Source organism: Monocercomonoides exilis, assembly GCF_001643675.1.
Source record: "Monocercomonoides exilis strain PA203 chromosome Unknown scaffold9-1957334, whole genome shotgun sequence".
Lineage (NCBI taxonomy): Eukaryota > Preaxostyla > Oxymonadida > Polymastigidae > Monocercomonoides > Monocercomonoides exilis.
Genome location: NW_027150554.1, coordinates 463051 through 484481, shown reverse-complemented (window position 1 = coordinate 484481; position 21431 = coordinate 463051). Strand labels below are relative to the sequence as shown.

The window sequence follows — 21431 nt, the reverse complement described above, 5'->3', positions numbered from 1 at the left end:
ATTTAAAAAGAAAAGCACCATAATATCATATTTCTCTTGGAATTTGGAGCAATCTCTTTTTTAACTTCACATTCAAACAGAATGAAATCAAAAGACTTAACATTCAACAAATCTTTTATTATCGGCAACACAAACAGAAAATCCTCACTCTTTTTGCCTAAATAGGAGCTTCCTTATTACCAATCAGATCTTGCTTCAGAAAGTTCATTGCAATAGTCTCCTCGCCTCTCCAGCTCTCAAACACAACATTAACATAACTAAAACTCATCATCAAACAGGATATATCCATCAACCGTCTGATGAATGAAGAAAGTTGCATTTCATCTGTTTTGTGGTTGCATGATATTCACACAGCACTCTCTTTTCCTGTTTGGAGATTGCCCTTATGCTGTACGATCGAGAAAGCTCTCATTCAAACATTATTGGAACATTTGCATAGCTTTTTCACTCCTTCAATTATTCATTTTTCCGCTTTCTTCTTCATTTTCCTCAAAAACCTCTTCTCAGCGTTATATTCGGTTTCACAATCGAAGACAAAAATTTGACTTATTCAATCAGCTAAGATGAATCGTCCTGAAAATTCAAAGGAATAAAAGAACATTTATTTCCTCTCATTCGAGAGACACTTCTCCAAACTTGAAGAACAAGTCCAACAATTCCAGCAGCGATCATTAATCTGGCTCTGCCAATAGAAGACCTTTACCGAGAGAGAATATTTCTTTGCGAATTTGAACTCACACCGTGAGATGTGTTTCAGATTGTTTGAGCGAATGTCCTTTTCGCAATAAGGATATCTTGAATAGATCCTATTTGAATCATATTAAACTTTTGAAGATGGGATTACCCATGTTTGGTGCTTCTTTCAATGCAGTTGCACTGCTTTTGAGTTGTGCCATTTATGTTTCAACGCCATCCAGCTTGTCATCATGACTCAGCAAAATAAAGGAATAAGCGGAAGATGAGCGAATCTTTTGCAAAAACCAAAATATTTCTCCACAAAAGCTGTATTTCTCCGAATTCACTCTTTTTTCTTCACAAGCTTCATTCCACGTTCAACATTGCATTTGTGCAGTTAACGGATCATGCTGAATCAAAGAAGTTTGCTTTGAAAATATGATCTGGCTGAAAGACCACTGTCATCCAACTATTCATCGAGAAAATGCTGAATCGTTAAGAGTGAAGAGAATAAAGTTAGCAGTTGCTTCTTTCCTTGGGCGATGAATTATCACTTGAAAACGATGAATTTGATTCCTTTCCTTTGGATGAAGAGAGAGAAGCTGTCGAAATAGAAAATGTCCATGACCTTGGGAGCAATTAATGAACCATTGGAGAAAATGTCCAGAAGAGAAGATTTTGGATGGAAAATATTTGCAAAGAAAACGAAAACGAAGAATGATAAAGAATATTTTTGCAGCATGAAAAACAAAACAGTGTAAAGAGAAATTGAAAATGCAACGCTGATAATCGCTTTCTTGTTCATTGCTCATTTATCAAATGTTTCTCAGAAGCTTTTCTTCGTTTAAACCTTACATTGTCCTTTTCTGCACCAACAGGACCACCTTTTTTTTTAAAATAAGTTCGAAAAACAGGTTCTTAAAATTTCATCAAATATTATTTTTCTTTTTTTGCATCAGTTTTAAAAATGTTTCATTTTTAACAGCTTTTCGAAATCTAGACAGAAAAATCACGTTTTCAATGGAAATTGCACAAATAAAACAAATTAATGAACACAAATGAATATTTCACAAACTTGATTGTTAAAACAACAATCAAATTGAAATTAAAAAAACAAGAAATTTAATAAAAATCAAAAAATTTTACAACAGGAAATAAACATACTTATCTGTGAAATGCTTCGAATAATACTTATTAAATAAAGATGCCAAGAAAAGAGTAAAGTTATACACACAATAAGCCTATGGCGGTGCTAACTATTTACAGAAGGCATTTTTACCAACGATAAAAAAATTAAAAATTTTAAATAAAATAAGCTAATCAATGAAAACACACATACAAAATCAAAATAATATAACAAATTGAAAAAAAATAAAACGAAATAAAACGAAATAAAACTATTGTAAAAACTAAAAAGAAACAAAAAAATATCAGAGCAATAAAATACAAGAAAAATTACATATATGATACTATAGGTTACTTACAGTACAGACATAGAAAAAATAATTACATTTGAACGATTCTCACTCAATTTCACTGCTTTCGTCCTCTTCATCGATCGTCTGCTCCGATTCCGACGAATCAGATGCCATGGGCTCTTCGTCATCGTATCCCCTCACTCCAACCTCTTCTTCCCCAATTTCACTTCGCTCGCTCAACGAAGACAGCGACGAATCAATTGAACCCAGATCCAGCATTGCGGAGCTGACTGAGGAGAATGCATTGTCTGGAAAGTGCGATATCATCGCCTTCTTGATCTCCATCAGAGAAGGCCGCTCGCTCGGGTTGTGCGAAAGACACGCCTGGATAACAGCCACAAACGAAGGAGGTGCCACTTTTGCCATGTCTGGGTACTCACCTGATGAGATCTTCCACACCACCGACGGCAGATCAGCTGCCCCGTACGGAACTTCTCTTGACAGCACCTCCCACAGAATCATCCCCAAAGAATACGCCACCGACGCCTCGTTCGCCACGTTGATCTCCTTGTTCACCAGCTCCGGCGCCAGCCACCGGATGTTCTCCTGCTGCTCCTTCGCTTTGATCTTGTGCCGCGTCGCCCGCTTCTCCAGACGCAGCGGCTTGCTAATGCTGCTCTCGCTGCTGATGGAGCTGCCTGCGGTGCTGCTGGAGTCCTCAGACGGATTGAATTCGGGCGGAAGGGCAAGCACAATGGCGTGATTGTCATAGAACAGCACACACCGCGAGGACAGGTTGGTCAGCACATCAAAGCGGCTCCCGCGCTCTATCATCTGCTGGCACCCGCTGATGATCCAGAACAGGATGCGTGCTGCAGACACCTCCACCTCAGACTGCGTGCCCATCGGATAGTCCTCCTTGTGGATACCTCCTTCTTCGTGCAGGAAGGCATAGAGGGAGTCCCTGCTGTCCACAATGAACGTCTCATACGGTGACTCACAGCACACTCCTTCCACGAGATGAGTCAGAGAAGCAGACGACTCCACCGGCCTGTCCCCGACACCAGTGACAGCAGGAACGACAACCACTTCCGATTTGAGGTCGCTGGGGTTCCCTGAAAAGCCACGCTGATGATCGTCGTTCACGTCAACCAAATAGCTCCCGCTCAGCTTCTCGCTGGAAGGGAAATCGTCTGAAGGGCTTGCAGGCAGAAGCCTGTCTCTTGAAGAAGTTCTGCGGTCGCTGCCTCCGAGCGGGTAGACTCTACCTGATTCTGGTCGGCAGATGCCATCGTCAGAATCGCTGGACTGCTTCGACACGTCCATGTCAACAAGCTCGATGGAAGAGTCGCCAGACTTCTGGAACAAGGAGTCAGGTACCTGCTGGCTGTTCTTCAGCTTTTGGATCTTTCGCTTCTGGTAGAAGTATTGCACGAACAGCAGCGAAACCACGATCAGACACACAATGGCGATGATGATGAACAGGATGATCCAGATTGAGAATGTCTCCTCGTTCCCACTTTGCACCTGGTGGTTCGGGTCATCTGTGTTGTTCGGAGTGACAATAACCTTCGTGTTGTTCTTCAGAACGAGCAGCTCTGTTGTTTTTGTCTCAGCTGAGAGGCCTGGGAATTGCACAGAAACGCTGATGATGCTGTTGTCAGGTGCAGAAGATACCACTGATGCTGGAATAAACCCAACCACCTCGTTTTCATTGACGTACTCGCTGAAGTTGTATTCTGTGGTCTGATCAGTCTGTTCTGCCTGATTTGTCTGGTTTGCCTGATCTGTCTGACTGACCTGAGACTGAACTATTTTAAACGACAGATTGCAAGGCAGAAGCAGGTTTCCTTTGAACGTCAGTCGCAAATTGTCCCCATCGGTCGTGTTGTCCACTGAGCTGAGTGTCGGAATGAACAGAGGAGATGCTCTGTCTGGAATGATCCCTGCCAATGTGCACTCTTCAGAGGAGATCCAGAGCGACGAGTTTGGCAGCTGCCCGTCGCCTCCCTTCAAGGCAGTGATGTTCACTTTCCCTGCATTCTCACAGAAGATGTTGCGCCTCACTGAATCGTAGTTCGCAATCTGTGGGTTGTTGTCTCTGAACTCGCACTTTGTTAATGAGGCTGTTGCACCGTGTAGAGATAATCCTCCCTTTGGTGAACCAGCAACAGTCGAAAGCTGCATCAGCATGTCTGTCGATATCAGATGAAATAGAGACCCGTTCCAACGGCAGATCTCCTCTGAGAATACAGCGTCGTTCCCAGCAGCAGCAGCATCAGAGGCAGCAACACTCTGAGTATTGCTTGTGCCTAAGAGATGGCAGTCTCTCATTTTCAGGCTCTGAACATTGTCCACAAACACAACGCTGCCTTGATGAGAGGGCGAGGCGCAGTTCGTGAATGTGTAGTTCTCAACGGTGATTGTTGAAGGGAGACCAGGCAGAACAACATTAATTGCAGAGGGGCCTTCATCAGCTCGTGTGATTTGATCGAACACAGCAGAGGTTAGTTCAATAACTGCAGTGTCTGTTGCATACAACGAGGAGAAAGATGAAGCCAAAGAAATATCAATAGCTTCGCCCAAATTCAGTGTAATATCATGCAATTCTAACTTTTCAATGGAGGTGTTCTTATCAGATACTTTAATGGATATGAGATCAAAGTTGGTCGATGGTGAGGCTTTTATTGAGGAGCAAATGATGTTAAGAGCATTGAACTGACAATCATCAGCTACAATGAAAGAGGAAGAAAGAATAGAGTTTGTACAATTAACGTTAGAGATATCAACATCAACAGCTGAAGAAGAGAAGAAAAACATCGGAGAAATGCAATTCACCGAAGAAATCGTACAATTAGCCAGCTTAAACTCTCCTGCAGCAACATAAAACAATGATGGGCTAATGCTCAGCTCTGCCATAGAAGAGAACGAAATATCCTTTGCATCAAGGGAACCGCTTTGAAGATACAGCACAGCTTTGTGCTGAGACGAAAATGACTCAGAAAAGTTAAAGTCCACATTATTCATGACGATTTCGTTAACCAGCGTCAAAATAGATGCATCAGGATTTGAAACGGTAAGACTTGCGTTCAGTTCGATAATTGCTTGGCTAGTTGCATACGGCTTTACAGTGGCATCTGTGATTTTTGTTTCGCTCTTTATCAATGTTGTATCCTTAATGAACACCACCCGAACCAATCCAGTGTCCAGATGGGACACACCGATGTTGATGCTTGTGCAAGGGCGGGCATTTGCCCCGCACTGCCTCGAGTCATTGCCATTGACAGCGGACAAGAAGATGAACTCGTCCTTGTAGAATGTGATGAGAGGGATCAGATCTCTGTCTTTGTCAGAGGTGTCGTTTGCATTGATGGCGATGTTTGTCTGAAGAGACGGCTGGTCAAAGTCCAAACTGAACAGCGTTTCGTCGATCTGTATGTCGATGTCGTGGCAGTTGATAAACATGTCTTTCCCAACTTTCGCATCGTTGTTATTAAATCTGATCGAATTCATCCTGAACGGAAGCTCTGGAATCGGGTTTGGCGACGGATCAGCTGGATCAACGCAATCCAGATACAACCCTCCACCTCTTCCTTCAGATGATGCTATGCAGTTGGTGAACATGCTGTTTGACACTTCGAGTTCACCTTCCATCGACAAGCACAGCCTCAATCCTCCTCCACGCAACGACGATTGTGCAATGCACGACTGAAAAGTTGCGTTTGTGATTGTCGTGTTCCATGCGGCAAAGGTGTCTTTCACAATTGATGCTGGATGATCAATGGCTTGGTTCAATTCTTTGAACATGGTATTATTCAGAGTAATTGTTGTATAAACATTGCTTGTAGTTGGTGGTGCTAGACATGTAAATGCAGGCTCACTTGTCCCAGAAAAGCCTTTGAAGTTTGTTGCTTCAATAGAAACAGATGAAACCGAAGATGAAAACACAAAAAGGGATTTCTTGTAGTCAGATACAGAGACATCGCAATCTGTCATTTTAAGCTGGCCGTATGTTGCTTTGATGATGTTGTAGTTCAAATTCGCTGCTGTTTGAATCGCAAAGGCAATCGACGACATTTTGAAGCTGTACTCGATTCCAGTGGCAGAAGACGGATCTGCTGGAGAAGTAACAGAAATGAACGTTGCGTGTGTCCCAAGAAGAGAAGGAAGCATAAATATGAGATGCGACAGCGTAGCTTCGGCGCTCGACGTAACCAGCCCATCTGTTCCAGTGCCAGCAGAAGCAACAGTCAGTGTGGTGTTTGCATCAAGACCATAAATGTTATATTTGGCGTCTGATAACACAAGCTCCTCAGAAAAGCTCATTGCATTTGTGTCTGTTTTTACTTCTTTTTCGAGTGCAGTTTGTCTTCCGCATGCAAAGTTGATGGTTTTGCACTGATAATCAGTATAACCGCAGACCGAATTGTCAATTCCTGTTCCGTTAACAGAGAATGTTGTTGGGGCAGCACGGAAAAACAGCACAAGCGGGATTGAATCCACTTGATTGGCTGCATCAAATCCGCAAGCCGAATCAAAAGAGGCAGCTTCTGCTGTTGCTGTTGAAACACTGAATTGAGCTCGATAAATTCTATCTGAATTTCGATTGGTTGATTCAGTGGCTGGTTTTAAGAACGGAAGAGTAGTTTCTTTGACGCTGTCCCTTAAAGAAGGTGATATCACAAAGAGATTCAAACCCAATTTTGCAGAGTTTGTTCCGAAAGAAGGCGTTTCAATTACGAAATTAGATGAAGCAACAGAAAGTGTGATAAATACTGCTCCTCCTTTCCCTTCATCGGATATTCCACTTGGAGCATGGCAATCGTCAAATATGCAACCAGAAACATTCCAATTCAGCCCACTTTTCAAACTGGATGCGATTGCTCCTCCATTTCCATTGCCTGTAACTTTGCAATCAGTAAAATTGCACATAGAAATAGTAACTGTTCCAATGCTTGTATCTGAATCGTCAGAAATTGAAATACAGCTTCCATCTGCAGTTGATGCACTTACTGTTGTGAAATTACTGTTTATGATAGAAAACTCTTTGGGCTTTGTCAGATGAAACGCTGAATTTCCAGTTAGTTGCAGAGAAGAAACTTTGCACCTGTCCACATTCAATCCGCAATTAGCTGCTGAAGAGATTATTGGCTTTGACTGAGCGGTATTTGTAATATCAGAGCTTGTCAATGAAAGACTGGCTTCGTTGCAGATTACAAAAAGAGCATCAGCAGCAGTTGTGACAGACGCAGAGGTGAATGAATAATCAGTGATGGCAGCAGCAGAATTTGTCCCATTCACAACGAGCATCGGCTTCGTACATGTCAAAGAAGTTGTATGAAGTTCATTGATGATTAAGTCTCCTTGAATTACATTGAACAACGTGTATTGCAAGTTATCTGAGCTTGATTTTGTGATTGCACACGACGAAAGCGTCAATGTGCTGCCTCCCACTCCAAACAGCGAGGCATGCGACCCCAGCTGTGGTGGAATTTTGCATTCAATGTGAGAAAACAGTACAGCCGAAGCACAAGTTACAAAGGATCCCGTTCCTGTTCCGTTGTTCACGATGTCCAATGCTGAGGTTCCAGCAGTGTCTCCATTGATTGTGTACGAACGCCCGGACAAAGAAAGCTCTTGGGAGATCTTAGACGATTGAATAACAGACAAGGTAACATCGCCTGTACCCAATGCAAATGCATAGCTCAAACTGCCACACGGATACGCAACAAATCCGCACACTGCGACATCCACCCCATTTGCAGAAGAGACAGAAATCACAGATTCTCTGGGAATCAGATAGTATTTCAGAAGAACAACATTTCCGTTTGTGGAGCTGTCTTCGCCTGCCAAAAGCGATGCGTCATTGATAGGATTGAAAAAGTTCAATTTTTCGATTTTAACACTTTCATTCAGATTTGTCGAATAAACAAACAAATCAGGACCATACTTCGCCTTATTTGAAGCAAACGTAACATTTGAATAGAACGTATAGCCGGCAGCTGAGTCGACAAGTGATAAATATACCGCTCCTCCTCTGCCTTCTCCGCTTGGACTTTCCCACTGCACTTTGCTCGAAGTGAAGCACGTGTTATTAACTTCAAAAAGTGTGGGCGTGCTGAGCTGCAGGTAAACAGACCCTCCGTTCTTCTGGTTTTCTGAAAGGTTGATGTCTTCAAACTCACAGTTGTTTATCGTTGCTTTGGAATTTGCAACTCCAGTAATGCTTTTCACAGCAACACAACCACCATCGCCTTGCGAGCGTGTGACTCGAGTGAAATTGCTCCCAACAATTGTCAATATCGATGTCTCGTCTGCAGCCACGATGCAGCCATTGCTCAAAGTGATGTCTTCGAATGAGGAGTTGTCCATATTCACAGAAGCCTGAGACCCAGAAGATGCAGAAATGAAAGAAACAGCGGTGAAAGATAAAGATGAAGCATCAAAATTCTTGAGGAGTAAACTGCCTGATGCAACTTTGACAAATGAATATTGAATCGAGGTTACACCAGTTGAGGCTGTTAATCCGCAGTTAATAACATTCAAAGTATTTGAAGAACAAAGCAAAAGCGTATCTTTGTTTGTGAGCGTCTGAGGAACAGAAAATGTGATGTTGGTTATTGTCGATAAAATGGACGACTCAATAAATCCTGTTTGCGCAGTTGGCAAAGTTAAACTGACTTCAAACACTGTACCTTGTGCTGTTGTTGAGATGTCCCATTCATTCGTTTCCATCTTCAGTTCTGCATTGAAACTGAATGGAGAAACAAGCAAGATCTCCACTTTGGTTGATGAAAAGTAAGTAGTTGCTGCAAAGTTAATTGTTGAGCATGGCAGCGAAGGAAATCCACACTGATTGATATCTGCTTTGTAAAAGCCACCAACACAAGCAGGACTTGCAAATGGCTTCAGGTAAATCGGCAAAGGAATCGCAAATGTATCTCCCAAAGATGACCTGTCATATCCACGAAGTTCATCACTGTTGGAAAGATCAGGTCCAAATGCAATAGTTTCATTTTTAATAACAGCAGAAAGGCTATCTGCACTGACAAATATGTTCTTTCCACTTTCTGCAGTGCATGAACTGAACGACACATCTTTGAATATAAAGTCTGTCGCTCCATTCTCCAGATACAGAAACACTCCTCCTCCAAGCCCAAGCGTGTTGTCTGCCTTCTTCACGGCCGAGCACGAAACAAACTGAACACTCCTTTCTCCTGCTGCATTCGACTGCCCTGCTGCACTCGACGCACTCCCATTCCCAATGCTAAACTTCGCACCACTGCTCATCTGGATATACATCCCTCCCCCGCTTCCCCCTGTCACCTTGCAGTTGCTCATCTTGCACCCGTAGATGCCCATATCTGCTCCGCTCGACAGAACGCACTCAACACCTCCTCCTTTCTCTGTTGTCCTCTCCATCCCGCTTATCGCGCTGCTGTACATCTCAATCTTCCCTGTGATCGTCCCAGGCAGCAAAACCGTGCTGCCTCCTCCACTCGGATACGACTGCTCAACATTCTTCAGAACAACAGAATAACTCCCCTGAAGATCAAGAACAGACGTCGTCGAAGCCACATCTGTCAGCGTCAGCCCATCCACCTCTGTCCCAAGGGTGCTCCCTTCGTCAACCAGCAAAGAGCTCGAACCAAAATCAACACTCGACACACTCATCCCGCGAACAACCAGCTTCCCCGCTGAAACACAAATCGGAGTGAACCCAAGCGAACTCACCCCGCTCTGCATCGAAATCCCACAGCTCGCAAATGTCGTCGTGCCTGATGCAACAGACACAAAATGGCTCACACTCCCTCCCAAAGTGCCCGGAAGTGCAAACGTTATGTTCGTGAATGTCGTCTCAACCGACGCCTCAACCAGATATGCCTGTGTTCTTGCGGCATCGCTCGTAACTGAAATCACTGTCCCAGCCAATGCACACCCAATGCTCCATTTGTTGCCTGACAGCGCCAGTGTCTCACTAAACTCAAACGAAGGCATCAGCTCCACACTGCAGTCCACAGACGGGAACCTCAGGCTCTTCGCCTTCGCCACTGTCTTGCACGACGCCTCAGAAAACCCACACCTCGAAAAGTCGTGCCCGTTCGGCCCCACTTTCGCAGGCGCAGAAAAGTTGCTCCACAGATACACCACAAGCGGAATCGCATACTCCTCGTTGATCGTCCCCCTCTCATACCCATTCAGCGCAGTCAGATTCGTCAACTCCGGCCCATGCCCAATCGTGGCGGTGCTGATAACTGTCGACAGATCATTCGCATTAATAAAAATATCTGTCCCACTTTCTGCAGTGCATGAACTGAACGACACATCTTTGAATATAAAGTCTGTCGCTCCATTCTCCAGATACAGAAACACTCCTCCTCCAAGCCCAAGCGTGTTGTCTGCCTTCTTCACGGCCGAGCACGAAACAAACTGAACACTCCTTTCTCCTGCTGCATTCGACTGCCCTGCTGCACTCGACGCACTCCCATTCCCAATGCTAAACTTCGCACCACTGCTCATCTGGATATACATCCCTCCCCCGCTTCCCCCTGTCACCTTGCAGTTGCTCATCTTGCACCCGTAGATGCCCATATCTGCTCCGCTCGACAGAACGCACTCAACACCTCCTCCTTTCTCTGTTGTCCTCTCCATCCCGCTTATCGCGCTGCTGTACATCTCAATCTTCCCTGTGATCGTCCCAGGCAGCAAAACCGTGCTGCCTCCTCCACTCGGATACGACTGCTCAACATTCTTCAGAACAACAGAATAACTCCCCTGAAGATCAAGAACAGACGTCGTCGAAGCCACATCTGTCAGCGTCAGCCCATCCACCTCTGTCCCAAGGGTGCTCCCTTCGTCAACCAGCAAAGAGCTCGAACCAAAATCAACACTCGACACACTCATCCCGCGAACAACCAGCTTCCCCGCTGAAACACAAATCGGAGTGAACCCAAGCGAACTCACCCCGCTCTGCATCGAAATCCCACAGCTCGCAAATGTCGTCGTGCCTGATGCAACAGACACAAAATGGCTCACACTCCCTCCCAAAGTGCCCGGAAGTGCAAACGTTATGTTCGTGAATGTCGTCTCAACCGACGCCTCAACCAGATATGCCTGTGTTCTTGCGGCATCGCTCGTAACTGAAATCACTGTCCCAGCCAATGCACACCCAATGCTCCATTTGTTGCCTGACAGCGCCAGTGTCTCACTAAACTCAAACGAAGGCATCAGCTCCACACTGCAGTCCACAGACGGGAACCTCAGGCTCTTCGCCTTCGCCACTGTCTTGCACGACGCCTCAGAAAACCCACACCTCGAAAAGTCGTGCCCGTTCGGCCCCACTTTCGCAGGCGCAGAAAAGTTGCTCCACAGATACACCACAAGCGGAATCGCATACTCCTCGTTGATCGTCCCCCTCTCATACCCATTCAGCGCAGTCAGATTCGTCAACTCCGGCCCATGCCCAATCGTGGCGGTGCTGATAACTGTCGACAGATCATTCGCATTAATAAAAATATCTGTCCCACTTTCTGCAGTGCATGAACTGAACGACACATCTTTGAATATAAAGTCTGTCGCTCCATTCTCCAGATACAGAAACACTCCTCCTCCAAGCCCAAGCGTGTTGTCTGCCTTCTTCACGGCCGAGCACGAAACAAACTGAACACTCCTTTCTCCTGCTGCATTCGACTGCCCTGCTGCACTCGACGCACTCCCATTCCCAATGCTAAACTTCGCACCACTGCTCATCTGGATATACATCCCTCCCCCGCTTCCCCCTGTCACCTTGCAGTTGCTCATCTTGCACCCGTAGATGCCCATATCTGCTCCGCTCGACAGAACGCACTCAACACCTCCTCCTTTCTCTGTTGTCCTCTCCATCCCGCTTATCGCGCTGCTGTACATCTCAATCTTCCCTGTGATCGTCCCAGGCAGCAAAACCGTGCTGCCTCCTCCACTCGGATACGACTGCTCAACATTCTTCAGAACAACAGAATAACTCCCCTGAAGATCAAGAACAGACGTCGTCGAAGCCACATCTGTCAGCGTCAGCCCATCCACCTCTGTCCCAAGGGTGCTCCCTTCGTCAACCAGCAAAGAGCTCGAACCAAAATCAACACTCGACACACTCATCCCGCGAACAACCAGCTTCCCCGCTGAAACACAAATCGGAGTGAACCCAAGCGAACTCACCCCGCTCTGCATCGAAATCCCACAGCTCGCAAATGTCGTCGTGCCTGATGCAACAGACACAAAATGGCTCACACTCCCTCCCAAAGTGCCCGGAAGTGCAAACGTTATGTTCGTGAATGTCGTCTCAACCGACGCCTCAACCAGATATGCCTGTGTTCTTGCGGCATCGCTCGTAACTGAAATCACTGTCCCAGCCAATGCACACCCAATGCTCCATTTGTTGCCTGACAGCGCCAGTGTCTCACTAAACTCAAACGAAGGCATCAGCTCCACACTGCAGTCCACAGACGGGAACCTCAGGCTCTTCGCCTTCGCCACTGTCTTGCACGACGCCTCAGAAAACCCACACCTCGAAAAGTCGTGCCCGTTCGGCCCCACTTTCGCAGGCGCAGAAAAGTTGCTCCACAGATACACCACAAGCGGAATCGCATACTCCTCGTTGATCGTCCCCCTCTCATACCCATTCAGCGCAGTCAGATTCGTCAACTCCGGCCCATGCCCAATCGTGGCGGTGCTGATAACTGTCGACAGATCATTCGCATTAATAAAAATATCTGTCCCACTTTCTGCAGTGCATGAACTGAACGACACATCTTTGAATATAAAGTCTGTCGCTCCATTCTCCAGATACAGAAACACTCCTCCTCCAAGCCCAAGCGTGTTGTCTGCCTTCTTCACGGCCGAGCACGAAACAAACTGAACACTCCTTTCTCCTGCTGCATTCGACTGCCCTGCTGCACTCGACGCACTCCCATTCCCAATGCTAAACTTCGCACCACTGCTCATCTGGATATACATCCCTCCCCCGCTTCCCCCTGTCACCTTGCAGTTGCTCATCTTGCACCCGTAGATGCCCATATCTGCTCCGCTCGACAGAACGCACTCAACACCTCCTCCTTTCTCTGTTGTCCTCTCCATCCCGCTTATCGCGCTGCTGTACATCTCAATCTTCCCTGTGATCGTCCCAGGCAGCAAAACCGTGCTGCCTCCTCCACTCGGATACGACTGCTCAACATTCTTCAGAACAACAGAATAACTCCCCTGAAGATCAAGAACAGACGTCGTCGAAGCCACATCTGTCAGCGTCAGCCCATCCACCTCTGTCCCAAGGGTGCTCCCTTCGTCAACCAGCAAAGAGCTCGAACCAAAATCAACACTCGACACACTCATCCCGCGAACAACCAGCTTCCCCGCTGAAACACAAATCGGAGTGAACCCAAGCGAACTCACCCCGCTCTGCATCGAAATCCCACAGCTCGCAAATGTCGTCGTGCCTGATGCAACAGACACAAAATGGCTCACACTCCCTCCCAAAGTGCCCGGAAGTGCAAACGTTATGTTCGTGAATGTCGTCTCAACCGACGCCTCAACCAGATATGCCTGTGTTCTTGCGGCATCGCTCGTAACTGAAATCACTGTCCCAGCCAATGCACACCCAATGCTCCATTTGTTGCCTGACAGCGCCAGTGTCTCACTAAACTCAAACGAAGGCATCAGCTCCACACTGCAGTCCACAGACGGGAACCTCAGGCTCTTCGCCTTCGCCACTGTCTTGCACGACGCCTCAGAAAACCCACACCTCGAAAAGTCGTGCCCGTTCGGCCCCACTTTCGCAGGCGCAGAAAAGTTGCTCCACAGATACACCACAAGCGGAATCGCATACTCCTCGTTGATCGTCCCCCTCTCATACCCATTCAGCGCAGTCAGATTCGTCAACTCCGGCCCATGCCCAATCGTGGCGGTGCTGATAACTGTCGACAGATCATTCGCATTAATAAAAATATCTGTCCCACTTTCTGCAGTGCATGAACTGAACGACACATCTTTGAATATAAAGTCTGTCGCTCCATTCTCCAGATACAGAAACACTCCTCCACCGCAACCATATTTCGGCTGCGATCCGCTGTTCGCTGCACACGATGTGAAGCCCATGACCTCATTCGCATTGGACTCTCTGCCAGAAACAGACGCACCAGTGGCATTTCCCAGGCTGAAAGATGAGCCAGCTTTCATATAAACCCACATTCCTCCTCCATTTCCTTCGCTGCAGCTGCATTCAGTAAGAGAAAAGTTAACCAATGACAGAGTTTTCCCTGTCTCCAGCGTGACTTCGATGATGCTGCCATTCCCGTTTGTTCGACTGATTTGAGAAAACGTTGTCTGCGTTGTAGTAAATTCCCTCGGAGAAATAAGAGACAAAACAGGTTTCGATGTTTTAATTGCTGTGATGGTTGTCTGGTCGAGGATTAAATGTCCATCGTCAATCACAAAAAGCGACTTAGAAAAGGAAGTGCCTTGTCCGCTTTCGGCTGTCACTGTGCTCTTGATCAGCTTCAGCACTCCATCTGCTTCGCTTATCGAAAACAATATCGCATTTGAAGAAGTTGACGAGTTATGCACAAAAATTAAATTTGAAGCGGAAAATGATCCGTTTGTGATTGTACAAAATGTTCCTGAGCTAATTTTTGAGACAATCTTTGGAATTGACGTTTGGGAGTCTGCTACTATCACTCTGTCTGAGATGTCCAGTGAGGTCTCAGTGTAAGTTCCTCCATTCACAATAATCTTCTGGTTGAATATTGGCGTCCAGCGCGTTATTGAAAATTTTAATGTGAGACATTCCTTGCTACTTGTGGAATTACCGCAATCATTTGTGTCATGCCCTCCATTCTTCACATAAAGGTCTGGAAAACTCGGAGTTGGCAGCCAATTAGGTTTGTTAGCATCAGTATCATATTTTCCACTGCTGTCACAGTAAACAAAGCGAGGAGAAGCAGAAAACGAATAGCATGTTTCAAATTGAGTAGAATCCAACTTTCCAGCAAAATTATTATCTGTGTAAATATCACTTCCTCCTTGACTCCGTCCTGAATTGTTACTGAAAAACAGAAAACGACATCGAAATGAAGAACCTGATAAAGCCAAAAAGCACATGATTGCACCTCCGTGTCTCACAGCCTTGTTGTTTTGGAATGTGGTGCCAGTTATGAATAGATGTGGAGGTGGATTAACAATTCCCAAGGCGCCTCCGCATCCTTTGCAAGAATCACCATCGATGCTGCACGAGCATTTTGAATATTCACATTCTGAAATCTGAGACTCGTTTTCAGGTGCTTGTTCGAAATTCATTCCTCCAAAGTGCTGTGGTCCGCTACATTCAACAATTCGACATTTATGCAGAATGCGCTTTGTTCCAAACCAAAAAGAAACAGCTCCATCTGCATAGCTCCCTGTGCAATTAGTAAAATTTGATTCAGAAACGACACATTTTCCATTTTCGCAAAATAAAGCACCTCCTCTTCCAGTATTATTTTGGTCTCCGGTAACTTTGCACTTATCGAACGAACAATTACTAATTGTAACATCAGAACTACCTTTTGCACAAAGTGCTCCACCTTGATTGCTGCCTCCGTCAAATGAAAAGGTGATATCCCGAAATGACTTTGTTCCTCCTGACAAGTACGTGCGGTTTTGATAAAGTACAGTACATCGTTCGAAAGATGAATTGGAAACTCTTAACTGTTCCGAAAATCGGGAATCAATAATTGTATGATAAAATGGATTTTCAACAGCAGAAAAAATGCAACTGCTCATTGAAACAAAGCGAGAAGAATCTTCATTTACATAATGATTCGTAGAAGAACTAATATTCCTAAATACGCAATGAAATATACTAACCGAATTAACTGCATAGCATGAAAGTAAGGAGCATGGAGATGCAATTGTTAACGAAGAAAATTTTGAATTTAAAAATGACGCTGAACTTCCAGCGAAAGATTTTTTTTCAGAATTTGAGCAAAGCTCACTTAAAATAGGCGTGCAAACAGTTTGAGTTTGCGTTGTTAAGATTGTAAAATTGTAGAAATGTGAGGTTCCGTCAAGAGTTAAAAATGGACTGTTAACTTCCAATGAAGAAGGAGCAAGAAAGCAATTAACAAGCTCCGCAAATGTATTTTTCTTGAAGAATGCAATACTTTCATTTTTCTTCGTTAAAAATGACAGCTTATGTAATCTCAAGGTTGAATTATCAACGCTAAATAATAATGCCTGGGAATAGAAAGTCGCAGTGAGAGTGGTAAATTCGCATAAGCAACTTTCAAAGGCAAACAAAAAATAGATAAAACTTATGCAAAAATGTAACATAAGTAATATTTACGATAAGTTAGAAACGGAAAAAAAATTCCCAGAACAATGATTTTAATTATTTATGGGAATAAGATTGAAAATTATTTGTTAATAAAAATTACAAAATATCACATAAAATGTATATGTATGTCCAAGACGTTCAAGATGAGTTATTTTTCCCATTTTTTATTTATTTTGTCAATTTCTCTTTCTTTTCTATTGCCAGTTTTTTGGCTTGGAGGGAGAACTGTTTTTTTTCATTGTTTTTTATGGAAGCAGTAACATTGCTGGTCATTCCTTCTTCTCAATGCAATCAAAACGAAAAATAATCTCCTTTATTTTTATCTTCCTTCTTCGCTTTCTTTTCTGTAATGCACATAGAGAATCAAGAAGACTTTGCGAGTAAAATTTCAATCAACTTTTCGTTGTTTTGTTTTTGAATAAAGCTTTATAAATCCTGATTTTATTGTTTTTCTTTTCTTTATTTAAATTGAAAGAGAATACCGTTCAACTGGATTTTCATGGAAACGTTTTCTGGTTCTGTTGTTACGTTGGCAATCTGCATTGACAACTCAAAATAACAAATATATGTAAGGTTTGAAAAAGAAATATAATTAAAATTAAGAAATAAATATTTAAAATGCACGCATTTAACAAACAAACGAAAATAAGCTAAAACACAAATAATGAAAAATAATGAAAAATAATGATATAACTATGAAATAATAATGTAATTTTCATAGAAAGACAAATGCATCTGAAAAGAACTCAATCTATTTGTCTATTCAAATATCATAAATTCATTCAGCTCATCTTTATTCTCATAGTTCTCTTCTTCTTCTTCTTCTTCTTCTTCTTCTTCTTCTTCTTCTTCTTCTTCTGATATTCCTTCAGTTCTGTTCTCTTTCTTCTCTTTATTCTTCATCCATCTGCTGCATCCAGCACTTTCTCCTTTCTCTGCATCTTCTTCTAAAGCAATCCCAGTTCTCCCACGTTTTCCAATGGTATTTCGTCTCAATTCATTATAATCATATATATCATCATATTCATCTCCATCATTGCATTCATCTCCATAACATTCATCTCTGTCATCATATTCATCGCATTCATTTTCCTTTGGAGAGATGCCTTCGAACCGCCATGAGTCAATTTCCAGGTCGCTGAGTCCAACACACCGAGGAGAAGACGGAAGCTGCAGAGGAGGTGGAACATGTGCCAAGCGCTGGCTGGCTCTGAGAGAGTTCTGTTGTTGTTGTTGTTGTTGTTGAGGAGGAGGAGGAGAAAGAGAAGAAGAAGAAGAAGAAGAAGAAGAAGAAGAAGAAGAAGAAGAGTTTGATATCGAAAGAGGAGATGGAGAAGGATGAGATTGGTTGGAATGAAGAGGAAGAGAAGGAAGAGAAGAAAGTGAAGAGGGAGGAGAAAGAGGAGAAATGGAAGGGGATGAAACGGCTGATACTTCTGCAGCAGTTGATGAATGGCTCATTGCTTGGAGCTTCAGCAGCTCAGAGAAAGAAGTTGTAAGCAGTTTTGGTTTGATTGGGGAAAAAGAAGACGAAAGAGGAAGATCTGTTTGAGAGCAGAGGGAGCTTTGTTCAAAAGAATTGGAAAGATTGGAAGAAGAAGAAGAAGATGATGATGATGATGATGATGAAAAATATGATGAAGATAACGCAATCATAGGAGAGGACAAGGCATCAATAGAACTAATGTCACAATCAGAAGATTCACAAACGAGATTGGAAGAAGAAGGAGAAGGAGAAGGAGAAAGAGACAAGTCACACAGAGAAGATGCTGCTGTGGAAGTGAAATGTGTTTTGGATAAGAAATAAGATGATTCATTGTTATTGTTTGCAAGTGACGAAGAAAGAAGAGGTGATTGTTGTTCTTCAGAAGAAGAAGAACCTTTTTCTAACTGAACTTGCTGAAATGAATGCAAAGGAAGATTATCTATCATTGCAAAACTTGGTTTTTCTTCAATAATTGGCTGGATTTCAACGCTCATTCCAACAACTGGTTCAATTTTCTCTTTGGAATCAATGTCAGTTCTGTCTTTCTTTTCTTCTTCTTCTTCTTCTTCTTCTTCTTCTTCCACGCTTTTCTGTGAAAGAACCGATAAATTCAGCTGCTTCTGGTGTGTTTCCAGCAGATCTGTCTCCTCAACAGCGATTTCTGCTGAGCCTGCTGCAGAATCTGCCCGTTCCATTGCAGTTGAACTTTCCCCCTTTGACTGTTTTCTTTCCTTTCCTTCCTTTCCTGATTGATTTTTAGTCTTTTCTGTTTCTGATTGTTGATAGAATTCTTCATTTGGAAGAGAAAGAGAAGAAGAAGAAGAAGAAGAAGAAGAAGAAGAAGAAGAAGTAGTAGTAGTAGTAGTAGTAGTAGTAGAAGAAGAAGTTGATGAAATATTCTGGAGTGAAGTGCTGTGTGATTTGAATGGAGGAGAAATTGAATGAAGATTGTGGGGTGTGCTGAGGGTGGATGAGTCAGATGAATTAAACGAATTCATCGAATTACTCAAAGAAGAAGAAAAAGTTGAGGAAGAAGATGATGATGAAGAGAAGGAAGAAGAAGGTGTTGATTTGGAAGAAGAAGAATTAGGAGAAGAAGAAGAAGAAGAAGAAGAAGAAGAAGAAGAAGAAGAAGAAGAAGAAGAAGAAGAAGAAGAAGAAGAAGAAGAAGAAGAAGAAGAAGAAGAAGAAGAAGAAGAGATATTCACATTGTTTGTGTTTGGAGGAGTTGAAAATTGAGATGATTCCACAGACAACTCATCAGATTGTAATGAAGACAAAGTCGATTCCAATAAACTTTCTGATGCTTCATTCATTTTCTTTTTCTTCTTTTTCTTCTTCTTCTTCTTCTTATTTTGAATATCTTTTGATGACGGAACAATAGTAATCTTTATTTTTGGTGTTTTGCTGCTTTCTTTCATTCCTTTTGTTCCTTTTGCTTCTCTTTCAGCTGCTTCTATTTGACTGCCAATCGATTTTGTAGAAGCTCTTTGCGAAGAACGAAGAGAAGATTGATGTGTTATTGGTTGAGTAGATTGCAATTGAGAAGAAGAAGAAGAAGAAGAAGATTTCAAAGAAGAAGAGGAGGAGGAAGAGGAGGAAGATGAAGATAGTGACGATGATAAAGAAGAAGTCGAAGCAGCAGAAGAAGTGGAAGAAGAAGAAGAAGAAGATGATGATGATGATGATGACTTTGGCGAAACTGATAACTTCTCGCACTCAACTTGACTTGAAGTATTCCTCTGAGAATTGTTAGAAGTTTGTCCTATGTCTATCGGCAGTTCAGTTTGTTGGCTAAGTGAAAGTGCTGCTTGTGCATCGAGCATTCCTTTGACATTCATCTGGAGCTGCTGCAGAATCAGCGGAAGTGACTGAATGGAGAATGAGACAAAGCAAAAATATGAAAGTTAAATATAATAAAAATGGAAAGAAAGAAAGAAAGAAAGAAAGAAAATAGAAGAAGAAGAAGAAGAAGAAGAAGAATTTGTCATTATTCGTTGAGAAAAGTTGAAGAATAAATAAAATAATAATAATAATAAAATAAAATAAGAAGAAAAAGAAGAATCAAATCACAAGCACATACATCCAATTGTGCCATTATGTTGTCAATTGCCTTTGTCTCTTCAGAAATCTCATTTTGCCTCTCAACAATTTTTTGCCTCATTTTCATTATTTTTTCATCATTTGCTGTTTTTGCGATCTCAAGCTCTTCAACACGCGAAAACAGCTTCTGCGTTTCAAACGTCAATGCATCAAGCATAGACACAAATTCTGCTTCCTCTTTTTCGTTCATTTCTTCTTTTTCTTTTTCTTTTTCTTCTTTTTCTTTCTTTTTTTCATCATCTTTTTCAATTTCAGTTTTATTCAATTTTGTTTCGCTCTCCTTATTTCCTTCTTCAATTGTTTCTTCACTTTTTCTTTTTTCTTCGTGAATAGCAAATACAGTAAAGGCCGAAGTTCTTTCGTTGCTCTTTTCATTTTCTTCTTCTTTTTTTATGTTCTCTTTCTCTCTGAGTTGTTTCAGAAGATCAATAGCTGAGATCGAATTGTCTAAACCATCTAACAGATCCTTCATCAACAAACGAGAAGAGTCGGCACACGCTTTCAATTCATTTTCGATAGTTTGCTTTGAAATAACACTTTGTGATTCGACAATATCTTTGGCTTTGTTTTCTTGCTTTGGCTTAATTAGTTGAGTTAAAGATGCAGACTGCTGTTTGTCAATTCGATGGACTTGTAATGCACTCAAACTGTTATCTCGAAGACCAGGTGAATTGCGGGGTGATTGGCTTGGAGATTGCTTTGGTGAAAATGTAGTATCGGTTGAAAGAATTGGTATTCGAGCTTTCGGCTTTATAATGCCCATTTTCGAACGAGAATATTGACCATTCAGTTCCTTGCGCTCATGAATTCCTGTATAAGACAAATGATGATTTATGGAATCCACAGATAACTTTTTTCTTTCAATACTAAATCTTTGAGATTGACTTTGCTGTTTTTCATCTCTAAAAGTTGATTTATTGGGTATCTTTGATTCTGTATGTGATGAGCTATTTGTCATTCTGTTTCTCGATGAAATGGTTGGATACGTACTTGCTAAGCGATAATGAGGAATGAAAACTTGTCCATCATTCTTGTCAACTGGCTCAAACAGCTGTCGAGGAGTGAGCGATATAGTTCGATTCATAGGTAATCTTGAGCGTGAAGTTGGTAAAGTTGTGCGAGGAATTACTAACATAAATTTTAAAAAACAATTATAAATGAATTTGTATTGCAACTAAAATAAAAACACTCAACTAACTACGATATAACTGCTTTGGAACTGCCTGAACTTTTGGCCTCACTTGCATAATTCTATGTTAAGCTCTCTTTATTTTAATATAACGATGCACTTCGTTTCTACCGTGAATAACGTTTTATTTAATAAAAACAAAATAAATTCAAATTGGGGACTGGATCAATATTTATTTCATCATAAAGATTCATAAAAACGTTATTAATTTTTGAATAA

The 21431-nt window shown here is 42.7% G+C and overlaps 2 protein-coding genes across 2 annotated transcripts; both read right to left on the bottom strand.

Annotated features, from left to right (window-relative positions):
• Window positions 1-1720: 1720 nt before the first annotated feature.
• Window positions 1721-16430, bottom strand: MONOS_7511 (putative Protein tyrosine and serine/threonine kinase; the record flags this gene model as incomplete). The annotated part of the gene is made up of 1 exon (XM_067877844.1): window positions 1721-16430. The coding sequence occupies one exon, from the start codon at window positions 16428-16430 to the stop codon at window positions 2199-2201; it is 14232 nt and encodes a 4743-aa protein (XP_067732328.1). The 3' UTR covers window positions 1721-2198.
• Window positions 16431-16935: 505 nt separating this feature from the next.
• On the bottom strand, window positions 16936-21362 carry MONOS_7512fu7513 (uncharacterized protein). The gene is made up of 3 exons (XM_067877845.1): window positions 21222-21362; window positions 20004-21151; window positions 16936-19791 (listed from the first exon to the last, which is right to left on the bottom strand). Exons 1-3 carry the CDS (start codon window positions 21268-21270, stop codon window positions 17194-17196), a joined length of 3795 nt encoding a protein of 1264 aa, XP_067732327.1. The 5' UTR covers window positions 21271-21362; the 3' UTR covers window positions 16936-17193.
• Between the last annotated feature and the right edge of the window lie 69 nt (window positions 21363-21431).

Coding starts and splice junctions, on each gene's coding strand:
- MONOS_7512fu7513 (XM_067877845.1), bottom strand. CDS start 21,270: ATGCAAGTGAGGCCAAAAGTTCAGGCAGTTCCAAAGCAGTTATATCGT. Junction 21,152..21,221: donor TCCAAAGCAGTTATATCGTA/GTTAGTTGAGTG, acceptor AATTTATGTTAG/TAATTCCTCGCACAACTTTA. Junction 19,792..20,003: donor ACATAATGGCACAATTGGAT/GTATGTGCTTGT, acceptor TTCTCCATTCAG/TCACTTCCGCTGATTCTGCA.